At 39.2% G+C, this 22,322-nt stretch overlaps 2 protein-coding genes across 3 annotated transcripts; one reads left to right on the forward strand and one right to left on the reverse strand.

Annotated features, from left to right (window-relative positions):
• Positions 1–145: 145 nt before the first annotated feature.
• LOC141441794 (uncharacterized) lies at positions 146–10,530 on the forward strand. 2 transcript variants are annotated; one of them, XM_074106658.1, is made up of 7 exons: positions 149–408; positions 557–681; positions 2,264–2,345; positions 3,454–3,504; positions 5,650–5,819; positions 7,046–7,146; positions 8,708–10,530. In XM_074106658.1, exons 1-7 carry the CDS (start codon positions 327–329, stop codon positions 8,904–8,906), a joined length of 810 nt encoding a protein of 269 aa, XP_073962759.1. In that variant the 5' UTR covers positions 149–326; the 3' UTR covers positions 8,907–10,530. The 2 variants fall into 2 exon arrangements, with proteins under 2 accessions (XP_073962760.1, XP_073962759.1); XM_074106659.1 differs by lacking the exon at positions 3,454–3,504 and having other exon boundaries at positions 146–408.
• On the reverse strand, positions 10,001–22,294 carry LOC141441793 (cilia- and flagella-associated protein 45-like). The gene is made up of 12 exons (XM_074106657.1): positions 21,994–22,294; positions 20,826–21,018; positions 20,062–20,263; positions 18,008–18,143; positions 17,029–17,164; positions 15,970–16,105; positions 14,299–14,477; positions 13,376–13,525; positions 12,725–12,829; positions 12,203–12,282; positions 11,407–11,503; positions 10,001–10,908 (listed from the first exon to the last, which is right to left on the reverse strand). Exons 1-12 carry the CDS (start codon positions 22,089–22,091, stop codon positions 10,825–10,827), a joined length of 1,596 nt encoding a protein of 531 aa, XP_073962758.1. The 5' UTR covers positions 22,092–22,294; the 3' UTR covers positions 10,001–10,824.
• Between the last annotated feature and the right edge of the window lie 28 nt (positions 22,295–22,322).

The raw sequence follows: 22,322 nt of genomic DNA on the forward strand, positions 1-22,322 counted from the left end.
ATTTTCGCAAAATAATATTTTTTATTTGTAATATTCGGTAGTTTGTCTAGAAAAAAATCAGGGGTAGCCTAATTACTCCTAATATAATGTATAAAAAAATATTATTGTTAAATTATAGGTCAAACCAATTAGTTTCTGTGTAACTTCCTTCGTAACGTTGTCATTGCGTGCGTTTTGTCGGTTATCTTTTTTCATTCGAATTTTGTTTGCAGTTCTGTCTAAAATATTTATGATCTGCTGTATTTACAAGAATTTGTATATAAGCTCGATTATTTAAGTTATATTGTGGACTTTTAGTGATTAAAAAGTGATTCTAAGATTTGACCATGCCTAGAACCAAACGACCTGCAAGCACTAAGGAGAAATCTGCAGTCAAAGACGATGTGCTGAAAAAACTTGAGAAAATCGGTACAGTGTTTACGAATTTAATGAATATTAAAAGGTCAAAACGTGCTAAAATCACGTCAACTCTCTAACCAATGAAACTTACGTCCCAAACGTAAAAATACACATGGTTGCTGGCCATAGGTAATGGATTTTTTTTATAATGTTACAGTGGCAGAGCAGAAAGCAAATATAGACTCTCGTATTCATATGGAGTGCCGGAATGTGGACCTGGCTTTCAAGATACTCCTCGGGACCATAAGTAATATCCATTTAAACAAGACTGTTGGACAACTGGTAAACAATACTTATTTTTAAATTGGTTTTGATAATTGATAAGCATGGTATTATAATAGCATGGAATAAGCATATTCAATGTTCTTTATGACACGATTGGTTAATGAGATTGCTGAATATGTTTGAAATTCATTACAAGTACAGTAACAAAACTAGCTTTGGTTAGTTTACACTTACAGTGTTACAACCTCATAGAAAATTGACACATAATGTTATGTGACAAAGTAGTGTTTTAGTGTCTTTAACACAAATGCATTGAATGAAAGTAATGTCACTTATCATAGTAGTGTTTTCACATTATCCAATCCAATGTTGGTATCAGACAACAATACAATATCAGGGCAAGTAAAATGTATGAAATCAGATACCGGAGCCGACACTGATATGTTGGCGGCACCATCGGACTCCCGTGGGCTGTCAGATAATGTTTGTATGTGTGCTATGCGTGTATCAAAATTGTCTCTGTATGCGCAGAGCCCGATGCGTGGCGGCCATTTTACGTCGGCCGTAATGGAACGATTTTGTTGGAAATATGTGAAAACTGCACATGGTATTGGCTATCGGGTGTTGTCCATCGTCATCTAATACCAATATCAGATTGGATAATGTTGAAACACTTAGACATTTTTGTGGGAAAATGACACGCATGACACATTTGTCATTTTGTCTCAGTGTATTCAACACACACAGATACTTTCATTCAATCCATTTGTGCCAGCTCTTGTAAATCAACCTGTACATTTGAGCAATCTGAATCATGTACAGTTGAAAAAATTTAACCCTGACCCAGGGTGACCTTTTAATTTTTTTTTCTTTAATGGCTTTCACTCTTGCCGTGACAGCAAGACGTTTTTCAATGTAGGCGTAGAGACATTAATTTTGATCTTGGGGAACGACCAGACAGGAGACCTAAAACAAATAACATATGTTATGGACGGCACAAAGACCACAAAGACAATTACATTTTTTTTTATCTTAGCGTATTGGAAGACTGTTAAGCATGCTAGCATAAAAGGCAGAGTTGAAAAGGAAACAAAAATAATATAATAATAAGCATGCTGCAGATAGAACCTTTTAATTATCAATTTCACTATGATTTCCTTGACAAATGTATGAGATGTCAACATGACATTAGTATCACAACCAGATGGCCTAGTGGTTAGAGAACTTGACTACGAAGCTTGAGGTCCCGGGTTCAATTCCCGTGTAGGGCAGATATTTGTATGAAAAATATTAATGTTTGTTCGGGTCTTGCTAATATGTATTTAAGTATGTATATATCTATATAATTATATTATCTGTTGCTTAGTACCCATAACATTTGCTAAGCTTACTTTGGGACTAGGTCAATTATATTCACGGTTCACACCACTGGCTCATGATTCAATTGGTTTGACTGTACCAGGATGAAAAATTTTCATCATCAATTTCGCTATGATTTTTTTATATTATATTAGTAGCACAAAGGTTAAACCCTCGTATATGATTTAGTATCCTTGACTGTACACTGTACAGTACAATCCAAAACATTTAATAATCTTTTCTACTTTGTGTTATAATCATTTTTATCTCTTATTTCCAGAAACATGAACTCCACATAAAAGAAGTAGCCAGTTCTATGAGGAAAACAAGAAATTCCAGCCGATCAGCTTCTCATGATGATGGTATGCTCCAAGACTGTCTTTCCACATTCAGCAGTAGTCGTTTCATTCTTGTATTTCCATTTAACCTGTAGAATCCTTGGTTAGAAAGAAAGAAAAAAAAACATTTATTTGTGACAATAGTCGAAATAAGAAAATAAAATAAGTATGCATGTCACGAAATGGTTTCAAAATCAGCAAAAACTGCCGATCCCAATATGAATGGCGCTGTTCTTCCTTTGGGACCATCTCCATCCTTAGGGTTACATTACTTTAAGATTTTATAACTTAACCCGTAGTATGCTTAGGATGTGGATTCGTGCCAAATTTAAAACAATTTGTTTTTTCTTTTTTTTTACCTAAATTAGCAGTATTTGTGCTTATTAAAACAAATGAGCTAGAATGTTGTAGTTTTTTTAGTTTCCACAATTTCACATACAAGGGGTTAATTGGCTGATTTTAATAACCATTCAATCATCCTGCAAGCTAGAAGTGCTGTAGTATTACTTATTCTTAAAGCTGTAGTAAGATCTGCTTCTCTTAACCCTTTTCCAGGCATTTATTTTGCAAAAGCATATCTAAATTAGCAGGGCCTGGAAAAGGGTTAAATTATGTATGTACTAAAAAATAAATTTAATTTTAAATGAAATATTAAAATTCTTAAATTAATCTGTCATATAACAGGATCAAAGGAATTTGAGCACAAATTGTTAAAGCATTAAAAAAAGGAAACAAAGAAGCAAAAAGTGTTTGTAAATTCAAAATTCAAAAGTTCAAAACTCAATATAAATTCAAAAGGTTACATTTGTGGTAAATAACTATTATTTGGTCCAAACTATTAAAAGCCTATCTTCTAAAAAAAAATCATTATTTTGTTATGTTGCAGCATATTTCTATTAAAGCTACTTTGATTACAACAAAAATATCAATAATTTAATATCTGTTGCACAACAAAACGTAATAAACTATTTTTAACTATATTCAACTTTTTAAACTCCACCAACATTGTAGAATCATGCCTCAATTCCTTTTAAAACAAAGTCCGGACACCTTCTCTGCCTCTATGGTACTTGTTCACAACTAACAAAATCATGCCATTTATGTTTCCACTAACCGGGCGCTTTTGGGGCAGGCTACCTCACCGAGACCTCGCAGGGCTCCGGCGGACGCGACAAGAAGATGGGTAAGTGACCATAGTTGTTCCCTAACTAAACTGTATCATATTATTCCCCACTCCTTTAATTCTGATGTTTTGCAGTGAAACTAATTATAATGTGTGATGAAAACTTTTATAGAAAACTGGCTTTAGCCCACGGCTTCGCCCGCGTGGAATTCAGTCATCACATCACGCGATCTGGAACTGCGCATTTTTCCTGGATAAAAAGCAGCCAATGTCACTCTGGCCCATAAACTATCTCTATGCCAAAAAACACGTCGATCCGTTTCGACGTGAAAGACGGACAAACATACAGACACACACTTTCGCATTTATAATATTAGTATGGATTAATCTGGTTTAAGGTCTTTTTTTAATAGTGTTTGGTGTCCATTATAAATAAATAATAATAAACTGACTGGAAGAGCAATAAGGCCGCCTTTTGCTTACCTTGTCATTTTCTCTCTGTTTTCTGTGTAGCTTACTATTTCTGGTGTACAATAAAGAAAGACTCATTTATTGTATTGTAAACAAATATCATGAGACACCATTGACCTGCTCTCAAACTAAGCAAAGCTTGTACTACGGGTACTATTATAGATAAGTATATACTTAAATACATGTTAAACATTCAAGACTTGAGAACAAACATTCGTATTATTCATAAAAATATCTGCCCGACTGGGATTTGAACTGGGGACTTGAAACTTCCGTGTCAGGTTCCCTAACCACTAGCTAGTCTATCCGGTCGTCTTTAAAGCCCTCGGCCACGGCGGCATTTTGTAGCGATGCAGTAGCGATGCTGTTGCGCGTTCACATCGATAGTCGCGATGCGGTCGCTAGCTGTGTACCCTCGTCCACATAACCCCGATTCAGTAGTGATCCTGTACCGCGTTGGCATCGCTTCTGTAGCGCGTTCAAATTCAAATTCAAATCATTTATTCAGGAAATAGGCCGCAATGGGCACTTTTACACGTCATTTTTTAAACTACCAGCGCTTTCGGAAAGACCCATCATTGCCAAGAAGAATGCGCCGCAAGAAACTTGGCAGAAAGTCATTTTTTCAACATAAAATAATTACAAATAAAATACTTAAAAACTACAGTATACAATTAAATAAAAAAATTACAAATTAATAATAATTAATTACGTTGCAAATGCGACTAACATAACGCTACTACTACTAACTATCGCTACAAAAAGTGGCCGTGGGCGAGGGCCCTTAGCTTCGTTTTGTTTGTGCTGGGATCTGGGATGGTTACAGTCATAGTATGATACAGTTGAAAGAAAAGACCTCTTCACCGCTTGTTGGTTTGGATCTTTCTCATATATATGTCTACTAATCAATTCATCTTCAGGCTAAGATAAAAAGAGTTGAATTAATGATTTTCATGTTAGTTATCCATCTCATTTTCAGATTAACAGTTTTTTTTATTTTATTATGACACCATTTAATTTTATGTATAATATGACGGTAAAAAAAATATAATTATGTATAATTAGTCTACATTATTGCTACAAATTCGTTTTTTATTAACCCCTGACGCAAAAAGAGGGGTGTTATAAGTTCGACCGCTGTGTGTCTGTCTGTCTGTGGCACCGTAACTCTTAAGCGGGTGGACCGATTTGAATGCGGTTTTTTTTATTTGAAAGCAGATTTTCTAGCAATGGTTCTTAGACATGTTTCATCAAAATTGGTTCAGCCGTTTTTGAGATATAGAACTTTGAAGTGACAAAGTCGGGGGTTTTCCAACTTTTTGTTGGTTAGGTTAGTATTAACAATAGAAATAGAGGTCAAAACTGAAAAACAATTCTAAAAATTCAGTGGCGAATAAATGTGAAACTACATATTATTGTGTACCTAATCAATATAAATAAATATCTATATTTTTTTTTATTTAACTGTCACTTATTTTGCAAGTACCTATTTTTAAATAAAAAGACAGATCAAGATTGTTTACTTCATTTCTAAAAAACATCATCTCGGTGTTTGATAACTTCTGAATTTGCCATATTATTAAGAAAATTTAAAACCTTAATAGCTGTTAAATGTAAAGGACGCTAAAAAAATGTTTTTCCATATGATAACACGCATTGTCAAGCTTTAATTTACGTCATAAATAAATAAAAAAAGGCAAATATTGTAAATTATTTAATTTATTTAATTCGTAGCGCCTCCGTCCACGGTGCGCGGGCACCGTTCGCGCTCGGCGGAGACCTCCCGCAAGATCCCGGCGCCCACGACCGCCGCCAAGACAACGCGTCGTCGCTCCCGCTCCGTCTACCGCACGCCGGCGTATAACAAAATGTCGCAACACAACTACCCCGCCATCACGCCCAAGGTGACTTGCTTTTTTTTTCCTTTTTCAGATTTGCACGAGATAATGGGCTTGTTTCAATAATAAAATGTAATTAATCCGTCAGTTAAACTACCAGAAAATATTGGACATGTATTTGTTTCTTGTGTCAATTAAACAAAAAATGATGGAGATATTATTATATGGTGAGTTAAAGTTTTGCGTGACGTGGCCCCCACTCGACTGGTTAGGTCATTTCCCAAAAATCGTCTTTTCCTAGAAGCTAAATTTCCAGTCGCACATTTTCCTATTCTTGATTTACACTGATTCTAAATGCTTTTTTCCCCAATATTTTTACTGGAGCTTATTTTCACAATCGCGTTTTTCCCAATTTTAATCGATACATAAATATAGATAGGTTTAGGTTAAGTTTGCAATGGCCCGAAGGGCCAAAACTACACATAAGTAGGAGTTCCGCGTGAGCGGAGCTCCGTCGACACTATTCCTGTGTCGATTAAAATTGGGAAGAAACGCGATTGTGAAAATAAGCTTCAGTAAAAAAGCATTTAAGAAAATCTGCGAAGGGAAAAATCATGTAAGGAATAAATACATCTGGTGTTCCCGTGTGGTGTCGGGTTAGAATTACACCTCTCCATTTCTTCCGTGGATGTCGTAAGAGGCGACTAAGGATATAGGTTAAGGTATACCGTAGGCGACAGGCTAGCAACCTGTCACTATTGTACCGTTTTTGTCAAACTTTAAACCTAAAATTGCTAAAGTGGCTCCGAAATTGTAATGTTTCGTGTGCTCTGCCTACCCCATTTGGGAATACAGGCGTGATGTTTGTGTGTATGTTTATGTGTTTAAAATGACAAATTTTCCACCATCTCTACGCTAGTCTATGCTACTACAGATTATACACGAGTTTCGTTCAAGAAATTAAATATTGAAATCAAGTGAATTTTGGTGAAAAAAGTGATAAGACGTCTAGTTAAAAGACACGAATTATAGATAAATGTGTTATAGATAAATATTATGATTAGTTTGATTGATTTTTCGTTTTATATAAATTAAAAAATATTTTTAAAATATGTAGAAACTTTCTTGTTTGTGGCTGTTGACACCTGAATACCTTGGTCTTAAGTTGTTCTTAGACGAAGATTTTATTTTATGCACTAGGGCATAAAAAGTCATTTTATCCCGTCTAGATACAGCATAAACACGAACTTTACGAGCATGAGAAGTGAAAAAACATTTGTTTTATACGACAGGTGGCACCACACACGCCCCTGACTGTGTTGAGGCAGCCGCGACAAGGGGAGATGGTCGTCTCCATGTCAGGGTCTCCCGTCATGGTGCCTTCTGTGTGCACGTAAGTATTGACTTAGGGATCTAAGATAGCTGACACGGTTTGCACGGGGCGGGTAGACGCGTATAAAAACAGTATGAGCAGCACTAATGAGGGCTATCGCGTATGAATTCGCCACTAGAGGCGCTAGTGTAGCGTGAGGTCTCTGAAATGTCAAATCTCATAGTTTTTGGGTGAGCTACGCAGGTTTATTTATAATTAGAATTATTTTGTGAAGTTGTGCGTTCCGGGGCAATGAATGTCTGTGTTTTGAGACGGTTTTGTCTTTCGGAAACCTTTGTCCTCCCTTTTTTCCGAACAAAACGGGGACTATACAACACTGTGGCATGCTCGATATTTTTATGGTACGGTTTTAAGGTGTATTAAATATGATTTTAATCTAAACTTTGTTTTCACGCCCGTAATAACAGACTTTTAAGGCCATACTTAAAAACCTCACGCAACAGTACGCCATCTAGTGAGACAAAAAACGATAGCCCTCATTGTGCGCGTCGCGTGCTTAGGATCTGCACCCGCGTCAGCCCGTAGGCCCTTACCGCCAGATTACTCGCGCTGCTACTCGCTCTGCTCATCATGATCCGACGATATTGCCGTTAGTAGACCCGCTCGGTCCTGCTTCATAGGCGTATGATATATAAGGACTTGGGGAGACTAACTAGATTTTTAGGAATTCGTAGGTCAAAAGGAAAACTTATAGGGTATTTCCAGTTGTCCTAGAAACTTGAAATTTGGTATGAAGATAGCTCTTATCCTCTGCCCTGGTCTGCCTGCTTATGCCCTGTTAAGGCAAAGAGCTGTACCTAAAGAACCCTTATAGTTTCGTCAAGTCCGTCCGTATGTCACAGGCATTTTACTCGAAAACTGCAAGATGTATATCAATGAAATTTGGAGTACAGATGTCTTGTCAAAGCCGCTATTTAGTTTTGTAGTTTAATTACAAAATAAATATTTATAGGGGGGGTACTCCATACACGTAACAGAAATTGAATAATATTTTTTTAACTTGCATCAACGTGTGGCACACAGTTCGACAGCTCTTTTGAAAAGATAGTAAGGTTTCTCAAAAACTTTTTTGATTAAGTGATGATATCCGGAAATAATCGCTCCCAAAGTAGCAAAAATGGTCCCCCCCCACCCCTCTATCTTTTAAACCGTTTGTCCAAAAATATGCAAAAAATATGGAAAGGTAACGCTTAATAAATACTTTTAACGAAAATTGGGTTCAACATGATCGGATGATCAGATCGCATGATCGGGTGTTTGAGTTAAAACTGCGCTTCTCAAACAAAAGGACGTAAGTGCCGTGAAGATACGCTCTTTTTCTGGTAATAGATTTTAAGACTGTAGTAAGTGTTTTAATTGTGTTATAACGTACTTACATAAAATTACTATATGAGTTATTGCAGGGTTTCTCAAACTAACTAGGGTTTTTTTTTTGAGATACCGCCTTTTGCCTCAGGTGGACAGTATAGCACAACCAATAAAAAAGTCTGCAAGCTTCAAATATTTGTCTATCTGTCTTTCAAAGTTATGTTTAATTAAAATAATACCCTCGATATTCCAGCATGGCGTCTGACGAAAAAGCAAACTGCAACATAATGCTGCAGGATGGTACAATGTTGTCCCTCCAGCCGAGACAGCTCCGGCAGTCCCAGGCCTTCATCCCCTTCTCCCTCATGGATGCCAACGTGCTGCACCAGCTCAAAACCCTTAAAGACAACCTGGATAAGGTGGTGAAGCTTGGAGAAAACGTGTTCAAGTGAAGTGTAAGTGACCTTGACGTACAGATACTGTAGGAATTCACAGTTTTTGGGTGCAGGATAACTTTGTCCACATATTTAGTCGTGTTCCCAACTCGTCTAAAATCGTATCGCTTTGTTACCCATAATTTTGTATAATAGTTTAATATAATTTCGTTTGCCATAAAAATACGAAACCGTGCGGTATTCAGAAGTAGGGTAATTTAGGTTAGATTAGAATAATAACAGTAAACAAAATAATGTAGAAAACTACATTTGTACATGACCACAGTTAAACGACTACCATGAATACCATGTTTTCAGCATATAAATCAAAAATAGGGAAAATGCATGGAATGCAAAGTAAAAATCATCATTATCTGTTAACCTTTTCGTCGCCAACGACCTATATATACGTCCATTACTTCAATGAAAAAGCAACCTTCGTTCGATTGTGTTAAGGTTCAATTGTATGTAGCTTTGCAATATAGAAGCCTGGCGTCTGGGTGATGTCTTTTGTATTTGACGTGGCGGCGAAAAGGTTAAAAAATAAGGAATAATACTATTTAGGTTCAGAAAATTATTTGCTCAAATCATTTCCACCCTATATGTCTCAAAACAATTCTAGTAACATAAGGAAATTAATAAGAATGCAAACTAACTATATTTCATTAAATTAAATAAGACTGTAACATGGAAAAGTTAATATAGATTTAGCAATCGGGACAAATTACAAAGTTTAAGCTATAAGAATGTGGACGAGTTAGGAACTGTCTAACTGGAAGGAGATGACTAAATAGAAATGTGGATGAAGATTGACCATTCCTGCAATCTAATTACGCTAAATTTCAAAGTTCTCTTAAGTATATAAGCATGAATTGTATCACACCAATTTTGATTATTTTTAGATCGACCTTCTCCCTTGTCACACTTACTGCTTGTGTGTAAACATGCATTATAAAAATGTAAATAATTATTATGTGAAATTCTGACTTTGACATGGTAGGTTTTTCAACCGTCCTGTCACTAAAGGTTAAAAAGTTAAACAAGAAATTGTAAAGTGCCGGTCCACTCTAAGAACCGAACAAAACCTTTGTAAGGTTTATTAGCATTTTATAAAAAAAACCTTTACAACGCCGTCGTTGAGAATACTAGCGAGCAAAAATAACGACTTTATTTTTAGACAATTTAGTATTTTTTGCTTATGATTTGTAAAGATTAAAATTTACCTAACTCTGGCACTCTTTGTCATCAATATGAATATTTGTTTAAGAATTAAAGAACTAAGATTCCAAGTTGAGTGTTTCAAGAGTCGTGTGTCTATTTTTAGGTGGCATTGAAAAGGGTAAAATGTAACTCAACTCGAATTTAACTTTATTATTTGTGTGGTACGTATTATTTGCATCAAATAAGTGCGCGTGTCAGATGGTGTCACAGTAAACGTTTATAGGTGTCACATGAGGCAATCGCTCGGAAACCTGCATTTAAACTCTTGTAACTATAAAACTGCGGGCATAAACTTAGGCGGTGCGAATTATATAAGGATGAAACATTGAGTACGAAGTGTAATAGTGTGTTTGTAACTATTATATTGTGGTATTTTAGGTTAATTAATTGATAATGATTGATTATAATATTTTTAATTTTAGTTTTTGTTTCATTTATACAGTTCTTTTGATCACTGAAAACAAACCATGTTAACACAAAAACTTAGCAATCGATAGAAATTTGCCAAACGTAACGTTCGTAAAAATATGTAATTTTTGAATTGTGTAAAATGTGAATAGATTTTAGTGGTAATGCCAAATTCCAACTAAAGCACAGCCACATACAAACATAGCAAGTTAAATAAAACATATCCCGTGACAAAAGACATTTATTGCTAAAAAAATACTAAACAATCGCACGATAATTTCTGGTTCAATATCAAAATATAATATCTTCATTTGTAGCCATAATGGCCGAGAGTCTGCTCTACTTCTTTCACGTACTTTTCGGAAACTTTCTGCTGCCTCATTGCATTTACCTGTAAAACAGAATACCATAAGTTGAATAGAAGTACTGGGATTTTACATTGTGGTCATCAACATGGTCATACATACGATGCTAAACTTGAAGAATTTCCTTTCAAAATTTCATGCTATAAATCGAGATAAAAAGTATATAATATGTATAAGTTATTCCAGAAATCTATACATAAACTCAATTCCATACAAATCCGTATAGGTAGTCGTTTTAAAGTGAACAAGTAACAAACACAAACTATAATATTATGAGTCGGTCCTCTGGTACAGCCAGCATCAAAAGTAGCGGATCACTTTTTTACTTTGTCAAATTTGTATGGTGTTAAGTATGTTGCTTTAAAACGACAAAGTACAAAATTATGCAGCTACTTTTGATGCTGACCGTACATGATTCCCTTACCCAGTAATATAAAGGCCCAAAAATATGCAAATTGGAATGTACATAAATATTACAAGCTATTCCAGATGCTAAAGGTTAAAAGGTTAAACAATCATCTTACCTTCTCTTTGATAACTCTTCTCTCGTATTTGTCCTGTTGTTCTTGCTCCATCCTAAGAGCAACTCCCTCATTGTGGATCTTTTCACGCATCTCTGCCCTAAAGACAAAAATAAACACGTTTTTCACAGTAACCCTCTCAGATTTCCCATAATTTCATCACGGATTTCATCATCCATACAAAATGTCATGTCTTTAGACTTGGGGGCTGTTTCACCATCCATTGATTAGTTTTGTTTGACGGATGTGATACCGTCTCCGTCTATTCGAACACAACAAACAGAGTCAGCATCACATTTATCCGTCAAATAGATTTAATCAATGGATGGTGAATCCGGGGGTTAGAGTTTACACTTAGCGGTTGACATTTCCGATCTAGTTAAAAATCTGGTGTCTCAAATCAATACGTCAACAAAATCGGCCCTTGAATTAATGTTCATATACTCAGAAAAATGATCGATTTTGAAGTAGAAGCTTTTTCAAAAGTATGGACGATATGCCAAATTTTATCCAACTAAATACATCTTACTGTTTTAGCGTGAAAGAGCAACAAACACACACATAATATAATATTAGTAGGATCAATAGGATTTTAGATCCGAAATTCGAAAATCGAAGTTCGTATCGTACCGTCCCTCTCACTCACGTATTAAATAGTATAAGCGTCAGAGGGACGGACGGTACGACACGAACTTCGATTTGCCCCGCAGATCTGATAGAACAATTTTTTCAAACATTCGATTCTTAGGGTATCTTAAGAATCGAATGTTTGTTTTGTTTTTCTATAATTTCATCTTACCTCGATCGTTCTTTGTTATTGATCTGTTTCATTATCTCTTGGCGATGCTGTTCGATGCGCGCTTTGCGTTTATCATCGAGCTGTATAAAACAAATTCACTCTTAGAGTTCCGTAGTCAAAATATTAATCTGTCCGTGGCTTAGCTCAGAGACTTTCATTAATCTGTCTATCTATCTAATACCTTTAATCGAGCAATTCTTGTGTATATATTTCGGGGATCTCTGTGCACAGATAAATGAGAATTGGGTAGTGATCTGGGTAAAAAAATGTTGTATTTAGTCCGTCAGATGATATTATTAGAAAATATTGGACGCGTAGTTTTTTTGAAGCGCGTCAGAGTTCGGAAGTGGAGGTCACATCACGGGAACTTTAAATGGCTATATCTTTATATTTTTTTGTTTTATTGACAAAAGAAAAAATACGTGTTCAATATTTTCTGATAATCTAACAGACAGACTAATTTAACCTTTTAGATCACTCAGCCTATTACCGAAGTGATAAAAGTGAAAAGGTTAAACACACCAGTTTCTCCTTCTGCAGGAACTCCTCGTTCTGTCGCGCCGCGTTGTTGAAACTCTGCTCGTCTTTGGAAATCTCTCGCGCGATCAGGCGGTGGATGTCGTTTATCTGAAATTAAACAGTAATAATATTTATAAGCACATAATAATAATAGAGTAATAATATTATTATTTATTTACCACGAGAGCTTTACGGTGAAGGAAAACATCGTAAGGAAACCTGCACACACCTGTGAAGTAACTTAATCGTATGTGTGAAGTTCCCAATCCGTACTGGGCCCGCGTGGGAACTACGGTCCAAGCCCTCTCATTCTGAGAGGAGGCTATACAGGCGCGGTCCGAAGGGGGTGACATTACCCCCCCTCCCCCCAATCGTACAGGTCAAATGGAAAAAATATTCTAAAACTCACCCAGTGTACCCAGCAGTGGGACGTATAAAATAGGCTGGGATGATGGGATGTATTATAAGCTATAGTATGGTAAATATTTAGCGTTTTTTGCGGCGTTTTTTGCGACCCTAGAAATAGAATCGTATCAGATATTGGTGCTGGTGTAGTGACTGTAGGTACGTTAAATGATTGATGGGTGGCAACAAATACGTACCCTAATATTCCTACAGTAACGCGTATTCTTATCTCGTAAAACAATGTCTCACCTGTTGCACGCGAGCTTCGTGCAGCTGTTTCATCTCCCTGTTCCTCCGTATGGCGGCGTCTCGCTCTTTGCGGCGGTATTCGCGCTCCACATCCTCCTGGATTTTCAGGTTACGGATACGCTCCAACTCTTCTTTTAGCTCTTGTTCCGCCTATAAATACATACCTAATGTACTTTGGATCTCAAAAAAAAAATGGACTAGTGCGCGAGGAATGAATTATTTTAATAAATAATTGTACTTCATTTCTAATAGACACTCGTAATTTATACTTGTCAGTGTGATGCATCCTCGCTAAAACATTTAAGTTAAAAAGGGATATAAATAAAGGGTCTTGACAGGCCGACGGACAGGCGGACGGATAACAAAGTGATTCGGTAAGGGTTCCGTTTTTTCCTTTTGAGGTACGGAACCCTAACAACCACAACATGCTTTAAAGCAGGGTTTCTCAAACTTATGGCTCCACGTACCCCTGTTAAAGTTTCTAGACTATAGCGAACCCTTACCCCCCCCCCCCCAAGTTAAAAAATTGACTGTTGGAGAAACTAAAATAAAAATACAAAGACTCCAAAAACCATCTTATCATCTTGCTAGTCTTGCATATTTTAGTGATAGTTTTAGTCTTAGTTTTAGGTGGTACCTACATGGAGCCAAAAATAAACCTTTCTTTCTTTCTTGCAGCCTGGTGGTTTTTAGAGTCACGTAAACCTTGTCACGAACCCCCTACCGTCGAATAGCGAACCCCTAGGGGTTCGCGTACCCCACTTTGAGTAACCCTGCTTTAAAGTATACTATAATCGATTCTACTCTCGATTCTTAACAAACTAAGTAGGTACTTTGATGTTCTCAGTTACAACACCCCACAGGGGTTTCCCCTCAAACAAGCTATAAAAAAGTTTTTTTAGTTGTTCTTCTAGAACCCTCACCTTCTGAGCCTTGGCGATGTGATCAATCCCCTTCTGTTTAGCAGCCTTGACGGCTTCGGCCTCGGCCCTGTTCCTGGCCTCCCGCTCCTGCTTCTGCTTGAGGAAGTTGGCGATGCGAAGGTCGTTGATGCGCTCTTCTTCGTTCTGGAGTTGCTTGAAGTACAGCAGCTCCGCGTTGCCTGAAGAGAATAGGAACTTAGACCGAAGCAACTTATTACCTACTTATTCTGTGACCGAAGTATGGTCTACCGCATACGGAAGCCCAATTGCTGTCACCATTTCTTTCTGTCAAACAGCATAGGATAGGAAGGAGATGGCGAGTGTGACCGCAAGCGCTTGTGGGTAAAACAAATGTCAAACCACCAAATTTAAATTTAACAAACCGAGAATACTGAGATGTTATAGCATAGCATAATCCCCAGGATCTAAATTATATGGAGAATGTGGTATGTACGAACAAAAATCGAGGAACAATCTTCACTTAGGTGTTAACTACTCTTTATGTTGATACTAGAAGCCGTGGTGGCCTAGTGGTTTGACCTATCGCCTCTCAAGCAGAGGGTCGTGGGTTCAAACCCCGGCTCGCACCTCTGAGTTTTTCGAAATTCATGTGCGGAATTACATTTGAAATTTACCACGAGCTTTGCGGTGAAGGAAAACATCGTGAGGAAACCTGCACAAACCTGCGAAGCAATTCAATGGTGTGTGTGAAGTTCCCATCCGCACTGGGCCCGCGTGGGAACTATGGCCCAAGCCCTCTTGTTCTGAGAGGAGGCCTGTGCCCAGCAGTGGGACGTATATAGGCTGGGATGATGATGATGATGATGTTGATACTGAGGCTAACTGAAGTGGCATGACAAATACGAAAACATTTCCGAGAAATTACGAGGGAAAGGATTATTCATTGCATGTGCAGAAGCTACAGAATCGCCTTTAGGTTAAGTTTCTGTTTGGGCCGAATCTGAAACGGATAGCTTTAGGCGCAAGCCACACAGAAGGGACGTGGGATTGGGGCGCATCGCAGTCGCGGTGCCCTTTGAATCAGTTCATACTAAATGTTAAACGTCGCGATCCAAAGTAGACAGAAGAGACGAGGTGGAGACGCCCATTATCCGCCCCGTCCGCGACGCGCCCCCATGTCTCTTGTGTAGCTTGCGCCTTGAGGTCTCTACTCTTACACCGTATCATACCAAGACCGTAAAAGGAACCTGTCATGCAAAAATATATTCTTTGTAATGAAATCTATGGGACCACTAGCACGTTTAACCTTTTCGACGCCAACGACTCATATATACCTACGCACCGCAGGTTTCACGCCACCTATACATACATCCATTACTTCACTGCAAAAGCACAGCAAAAGCAACCTTCGTTGCATTGTGTTAAGGTTCAATTTTAGGCATTGCAATATAGAAGCCTGGTGTATGGGTGATGTCTTTTGTATTTGACGTGGTGGCGAAAAGGTTAACCAACCGTTGCCGCCGCATGCCAGGCACGGAGCGTCAAAAACGGTGCCGATACGCATCTTATAAGTATCACACGCCGTTGACATTCGTAGTCCGTGTCGCGTTATATTCCGTGCCGGATACGTTCCTATTACGGCGTTAGTGGGTAGAGACCTTTAGGTTGCAGATTCTAGATTCGGTCGGTCACTAGGTATTTCCATCTCACCCTGATCGAGCGTCTCTTTCAGCTTGAGCTGTCGTCCGTGTTTTTCCTTCAGTTTCTGCGCCTCGTCAATCTGCATCGCTATGTTGGACTGGTTCACGCGGATACTCTCTTCCTCTATACGCTCCGCTTCCATTATCTACGGAGGACAATACAGGATGGCTACTACGAAATTCGAAAATCGAAGTTGGTATCGTAGCGTCTCTCACTCTCGTATTAAATAATATTAGCGTCAGCGGGACGGTAAGATACGAAGTTCGAATTTCGCACTTCATAGTATAGGGCCACTTATCACATTCAGTGTTCAGTGCCATCATCATCTCGAAGGATCATCTTTATTCAAAATTAAAAATAGAACACTTTGATAGCACGAGAATAGAAAACACATCCAGCACTAGGCTCACCCGATCGTAACTCGGCCTCTCTCGTTCGTCCCATTCACTCCACAGAAATCTTCGGTCATCGGTCTGCTCGTTTACATCAATTATTCGTCCACTAATCCGCCCTCATTCCCACATACATAACTGCTGGGTACAGGCCTCTTCCCAGTACCAAGAACCCCACAATCGGGTTCACTGTTCGTAGGCAATTTTCCTTAAAAGCGGAAAAATGCTGCTACTGGTTACGAGCGCAGCCAAGGGCGCGTCGCCAGCCGATGATCAAGGGGGGAGGCTAGTAGAAGTAGAGGATGGGAAAATATGTACAGTCGAGAACTTCTAATATGAAACAAGTGAAAACTTTAACTTGCTCTTGACTGTTTGGCGGGACTTGAAAGCCACCATTGACAAAGGTTTTTCAGCTTCTTGCGCGCTGCGAATCAGCAGTCCTTTTTACTGGTTTTACCTCCCCTAAGCTCAGTCTCCATCCTAATATTACCTTGACAGTCTCAAGAATATCAATCTGCTCCTTGCGCTCCTCGAATTCGCAACCCTCCTACTAGTTTTACCTCCCCTTACCTCAGATTCCATACCTCTTCACCGTGGCAGTCTCATGAGCGCCGATATGCTCCTTGCTGCCGCCAATCAGCAGTCCTTCCTACCTCAGATTCTATCCCTTCTTTACCTTGGCAGTCTCATGAGCGCTGATCTGTTCCTTGAGCGCTGCGAGGTTCTGCAGCCGCAGCCCGTGCCGGCGCTCCTCCTCGGCCTCCGCGCGTGCCACCGCCGCCACTCGATTCTCCTCCATTATGGCATCCAGACTGATAGCAGAACAGTTTTTCATATAAAACCGGTGAAAATTTGTAAGTAATATATAGGTAGAGTCATTCACGATGACGCGTGCCGTGGTTCTTATTACAATGTCATTAATGTCTAATTTTGACAAAATCACGCGTCTTAGTGGATGGCATTAGGTATAACGGAGAGCCATGGGAGAGCCAAAAGCAAGAGTTTAGTTTTCCAATCCAAAGTCTAGTGATTCATCATCATACGTCCACTGTTGGACATAGGCCTTCCCGATAGACCTCCAGTTGCTTCGGTTGGAAGCGGCTTGCATCCACCGTGCACATGCGACTTTGACCAGGTCAACCGTCCATCTCGTTGATAGATGTCCTACGCTTTGTTTGCCGATCCGCAATCTCCATTCGAGAACTTTTCGATCCCAACGGCCATCTGTTATATGTGCTATATGGCATGCCCATTGCCACTACAACGGGCTAATTTGCGTCTAGTGACAATTTTACGGGAATTTTGAATTTAAAAAGAGGTTTTACTTAATTTCGACTTATCTGGTTTGCCCACGCAACCATCGACAGTTACTATTCACAGCAACACGTCACAGCTCACTATTGCTGTACAAAATCTATAGGGAAATCGTGTTCTATTCTAATAGCTCGAAAAGTATTGTCGATAATGTCGCCATCTGATATTTCGGAGCGGCAAAGATAATCAAAAATATCAAAACATAAACTCAAAAATCTTGAGAATAGAGTGCAATATCCAATATTTTTGACCATCTCGGCCGCTCCGAGATATCTGATGCGTCAATTGATGAATTGATTGGTGGTATCAGTTTTCTGGTTTTAGTTCTGATGCTCTCTTACCGCCTCTCTTCCTCCGTCAGTTCTTTCTTGATGAGTTCCTTCTCTAGGATCTGAGCGTCGCGGATGGCGTGGCACTTGGACGCCAGGATGATGCGGTTGCAGAGGCGAGGGCCCTGCATGTTGTCCGCCCTCAACACTGTAACACAGCGTGAAGGGGTATCATTACTGTAAGGACGCAGGGGCTCTACAAAATTCTAAAATCGAAGTTCGTTTCGTAAGCGTCAGCGGGACGGCAAGATACGAATTTACAAACGGCCAAATTACGAACATTGGCAAGTGGCTCAACAATCTGACCCTATAATTTCGATTCCAAAAAAGAATAATAGTCACATCACAAAGCCTTAGGCAGTCCGGTGTTTATATTAGTAGGCTGGAAGTGTCTACAGGATTGTCAGATTCTATTGAATTGGAGTTTACGAGTATGTATAATCTGGCTAAATCATGAATAGTGGCGAGTGCCACTAACCGTGATTGTTAAGCCACACATCACGGTTAGCGATGGTACCTACCCAACGCGGCCACCGGATCAAAAAGGTATTGAGCCCCCAAAATTTAGCTTACTATCTTTCCTTTCTAAGGCGGCAATTACACTGAGTCGTTCGCCGCATGCTGCATGCGGCGACCGCAAAAGTGTAAAGCACACGGTAGTCGGCCGCATTCGGCGAGCGACAGCTGCCACCGCCTTAATATGGCTGCCGCAGTAGACAGACAGACTAATGTAAAGGCGGCAGTCGTTCGCCGAAGTAGTTTGGAACAAATTCGGCGACCGCATTAGGTGAACGATGCAGTGTAGGTAATTGCCGCTGTAGCGCTGTTTGCACTTAAAGACACCACTAGGTTTCTTTCTTATCCGTCGTAAATTGCAGCTTAAGGTCCGAGGGCATCAGGACACGGCACCGCCTAGCCCTCCGATAGCTACGCTATTGAAGAACGCTAGGTATTATGTGTAGGTCTCCAGTATCGTTCAGCTTAGGTAGGGAGTGCCAGTAGCTGCACCTTACCTAACCTTAAGCAATACTAGCTCTGTCTACCCTCATTGCTCGCCCGAGCCAGGCAAGAATGTACCTACGTCAAACAGACCTCTTTTCAACGACAATAGGGCTACTGCATGATCTTTGTCTGAACGCTTTAGAACATCTTAAGTTAAATGAACCAGCTTTTTAGGGTTCCGGAGCCAAAATGGCAAAAACGGAACCCTTATAGTTTCGCCATGTCTGTCTGTCTGTCTGTCCGTCCGCGGCTTTACTCTGGGACTATTAATGCTAGAAATATGTAATTTTGCACGGATATATATGTAAACTATGCCGACAAAAAAGTACAATTAAAAATTCAAAAAAAATTTTTTTTAGGGTACCTCCCATAGACGTAAAGTGGGAGTGATTTTTTTTTTCTCATCCAACCCTATAGTGTGGGGTATTGTTGGTTTGGTCTTTTAAAACAATTAGGGGTTTGCTAAGACGATTTTTCGATTCAGTGATTTGTTTGCGAAATATTAAACTTTAAAGTGCAAATTTTCATTAAAATCGAGCGTTCCCCCCCCCCTTTAAAATCTAAATGGGTGGAAAAATTCGAAAAAATTCAGGATGGTAGTAAGTATATTAAACTTTCAAGGAAAACTATAACGGCTAATTTTTGCTTGAGAATTATTAGTAGTTTATGAGTAAATAGCAGCCTAAGGTATAAAATATACCTAAACTTGGAAGAAAATACTTATTTTTTTAATGGCTACGGAACCCTATTTCGGGCGTGTCCGACACGCTCGTTGCCGGTTTTTTTTATACAGAAATACGCTTGCGGCTGACCACAATCACGCCTGATGGTAAGCAAAGCGGACTAAGATGGAGCACGATTGCCAGACAAATACCCATTCACCCTAGATTTCAAGACTGCCAGATTGTATGAACAGGGAACACAGACGTAGGCAGGGCATTCCACTCCTTAGCTGTCCGAATAATGGAGGACGAGCGAAAACGCTTTATGAGGATTTTAGGAAAGCTGACAACATGAGAGCAAACACTCCGCTACTTCGGCCGGAAATGAACAAGTTTTCTTACTCTCAGCGCGACTGAGCGTGTGCGCCGCCTGGTCTGGGCCCTCGAGCTCCGTGTCCTGGTCCCCGGAGGCCGCCTCGGCCCCGGGCTGCGGCTTGAGGGACGCTTTGAGCAGCGCCTTGCGCTGCTCGGAATCTTTTGCCGCCTTCTGGACGGCCGCTTCTTGCTCGTACATGGCGGCGATCTGCTCATCTTGAGTCACGATCTAAAGATGAATTTAATATAGCTATAGGTCGCTAAAAGATGAAGAAGAGGCCGTATTTTCTAACGCGCTGACGTTCGCAATCGCAATCACCATTTCTTTCTACCTGCGTTTATGCCGTGTGACAGAATGAAGTGGTGAAAACTATGGGTTGTTTTAATGCATATTTAGGTTACAGCATGGAGGTCTTCAAAAGGGGTATAAAAAGGTAGGTATATGCAGGGTCGGCAACGCACGAGTGATACTTCGGGTGTTGCAAGCGTTCCTAGGCGGCGGTAATTGCTTAACATCAGGCGGGCCGCATGCCTGTTTACCACCGACGTGGTTAAAAAAATATATACAAATTTCATTGTATCATATATACTTAATTCCAAGTACCTATTCAAATTGATTAGTCCCTGGGCTGCATGGGAACCTAACAATGCAATTAAATTTTGCTACAGTGGATTCAGGATTGGAACCAATGCGGGTGGTGGGGGGAGCCGAAACGATCACAGCGCTCCCTACGGCTACCTAATGCAATTTATGTAACCTTACCAAAATGACAAGAAGCTTAAAACAGAACCTTGGCTTGTCGCTTCAGCCTCTCAAACTCGTTCTTGTGCATGACGACGGGGTAGTAATTCCTCTCTCCCCTAGGGACCCCCAGGCGCCTCCAACCCCCTATTTGAGGGACCATCACGATCTCCCGGTTTGGAAGCTCACATTTGTGTATGGGACGGTTGGTTTTAGGAAATTTGAGGCGGCAATCGTTGGGTCTGAAATAAATTTTTCATTTTTACAAGCTCTTAGCTAAGCTTTTATTACCCTTAATTTGACAAAATTAAAAAAAAGTTCATGATTCAAACCTCGTTGTTACCGTATAGTCCAAAAAATTATACATTAAAAAAAATACAAAAAGATAGTCTTGAATCATGTTCATTGTGGCATACACTGCCAAATTAAGGGTTGTTAGGATTTAATCTTGCAAACTAAGTGTATTTTGACCCTACGTATGTATTTTTTGTTGACAAATAAATAAATGTAAGTTCACATAAATCTGGCGACAATACAATAATCTGGAATACACATCCTGGTGGCCCAGCCAGGATCGTCTCCACAGGATATCTTGCATTATTATTCAATTTCAATAACAACGCGTTCATATAAAATACACCTGATACTGCAGCTCATGGTAAAATTCAAATTAATGTAAGCGTGAGTGGGAAGAGACTACAATAGAGAGCTCTCTCTCCAGGCAGATGTTATGCCTGGAGATCGAACATCGATCGAAGTCTGAACAAAGAGCGTCCGAATTGTGTACCTATATTGCGATTTGCGTCCGAGTTGAGAAATTTTCTCACTAGATGGCGCTAGGAATCGCTACGTAGGTCATCCCCACTCCATCTCCATTAAGAAGAAAGAAAGAAAATGTTTATTCGGTAAGCAATATCTTTGTGCAATGTACATAGGTAGCATACATCTGGTATATAACTTTATGTTTAATTAAGTATACTTATAGCTAGTCGGAAGCTGATTTTCAGCTCTCAAACAGACTCTCAAAATGGTATTTTTTCCTACTAAGTACTCCCAATTGAAAATTCTCGAATTCTTTAGTAGTTAATAGTCTCTGTCTGTCCACATTTCCGGAGGCCTTCAGGGCCATTCCAACCGATAATTTTAAATCGTTAATTTACTAATAATATAATACTGGAATTCAGATTAAAGGCGGGTAAGTAAAAAACAACTATTACTTGTGTAGTTGGTAGCATCCTGGTTCACTTCTTCTCGTCGCCTTTCTTACAACGTGGTAAGGAATAAAATCATGTGGGTTGGCCGTTGGAGGCGACATTGTAAATAAATAAGTATAAAACACTTAGAATTAACACTTTAATAAATCCACGAAATTCTGTGACATTCAGCTAGAAATCTACAGACATACCGAGCTAAACAACATAAATTGTGTCGCTTAGTAACAAACAAATTGCAATTGATTAGAAATAAAACTTCTAGACAAACTTCTATTTTTGCATTTATTTCATGCTTTTCGGTTTCTTTAGTCATTGTACCTTCACTCACTAAT

Source organism: Choristoneura fumiferana, chromosome 24, assembly GCF_025370935.1.
Source record: "Choristoneura fumiferana chromosome 24, NRCan_CFum_1, whole genome shotgun sequence".
Taxonomy (NCBI): Eukaryota; Metazoa; Arthropoda; class Insecta; order Lepidoptera; family Tortricidae; genus Choristoneura; species Choristoneura fumiferana.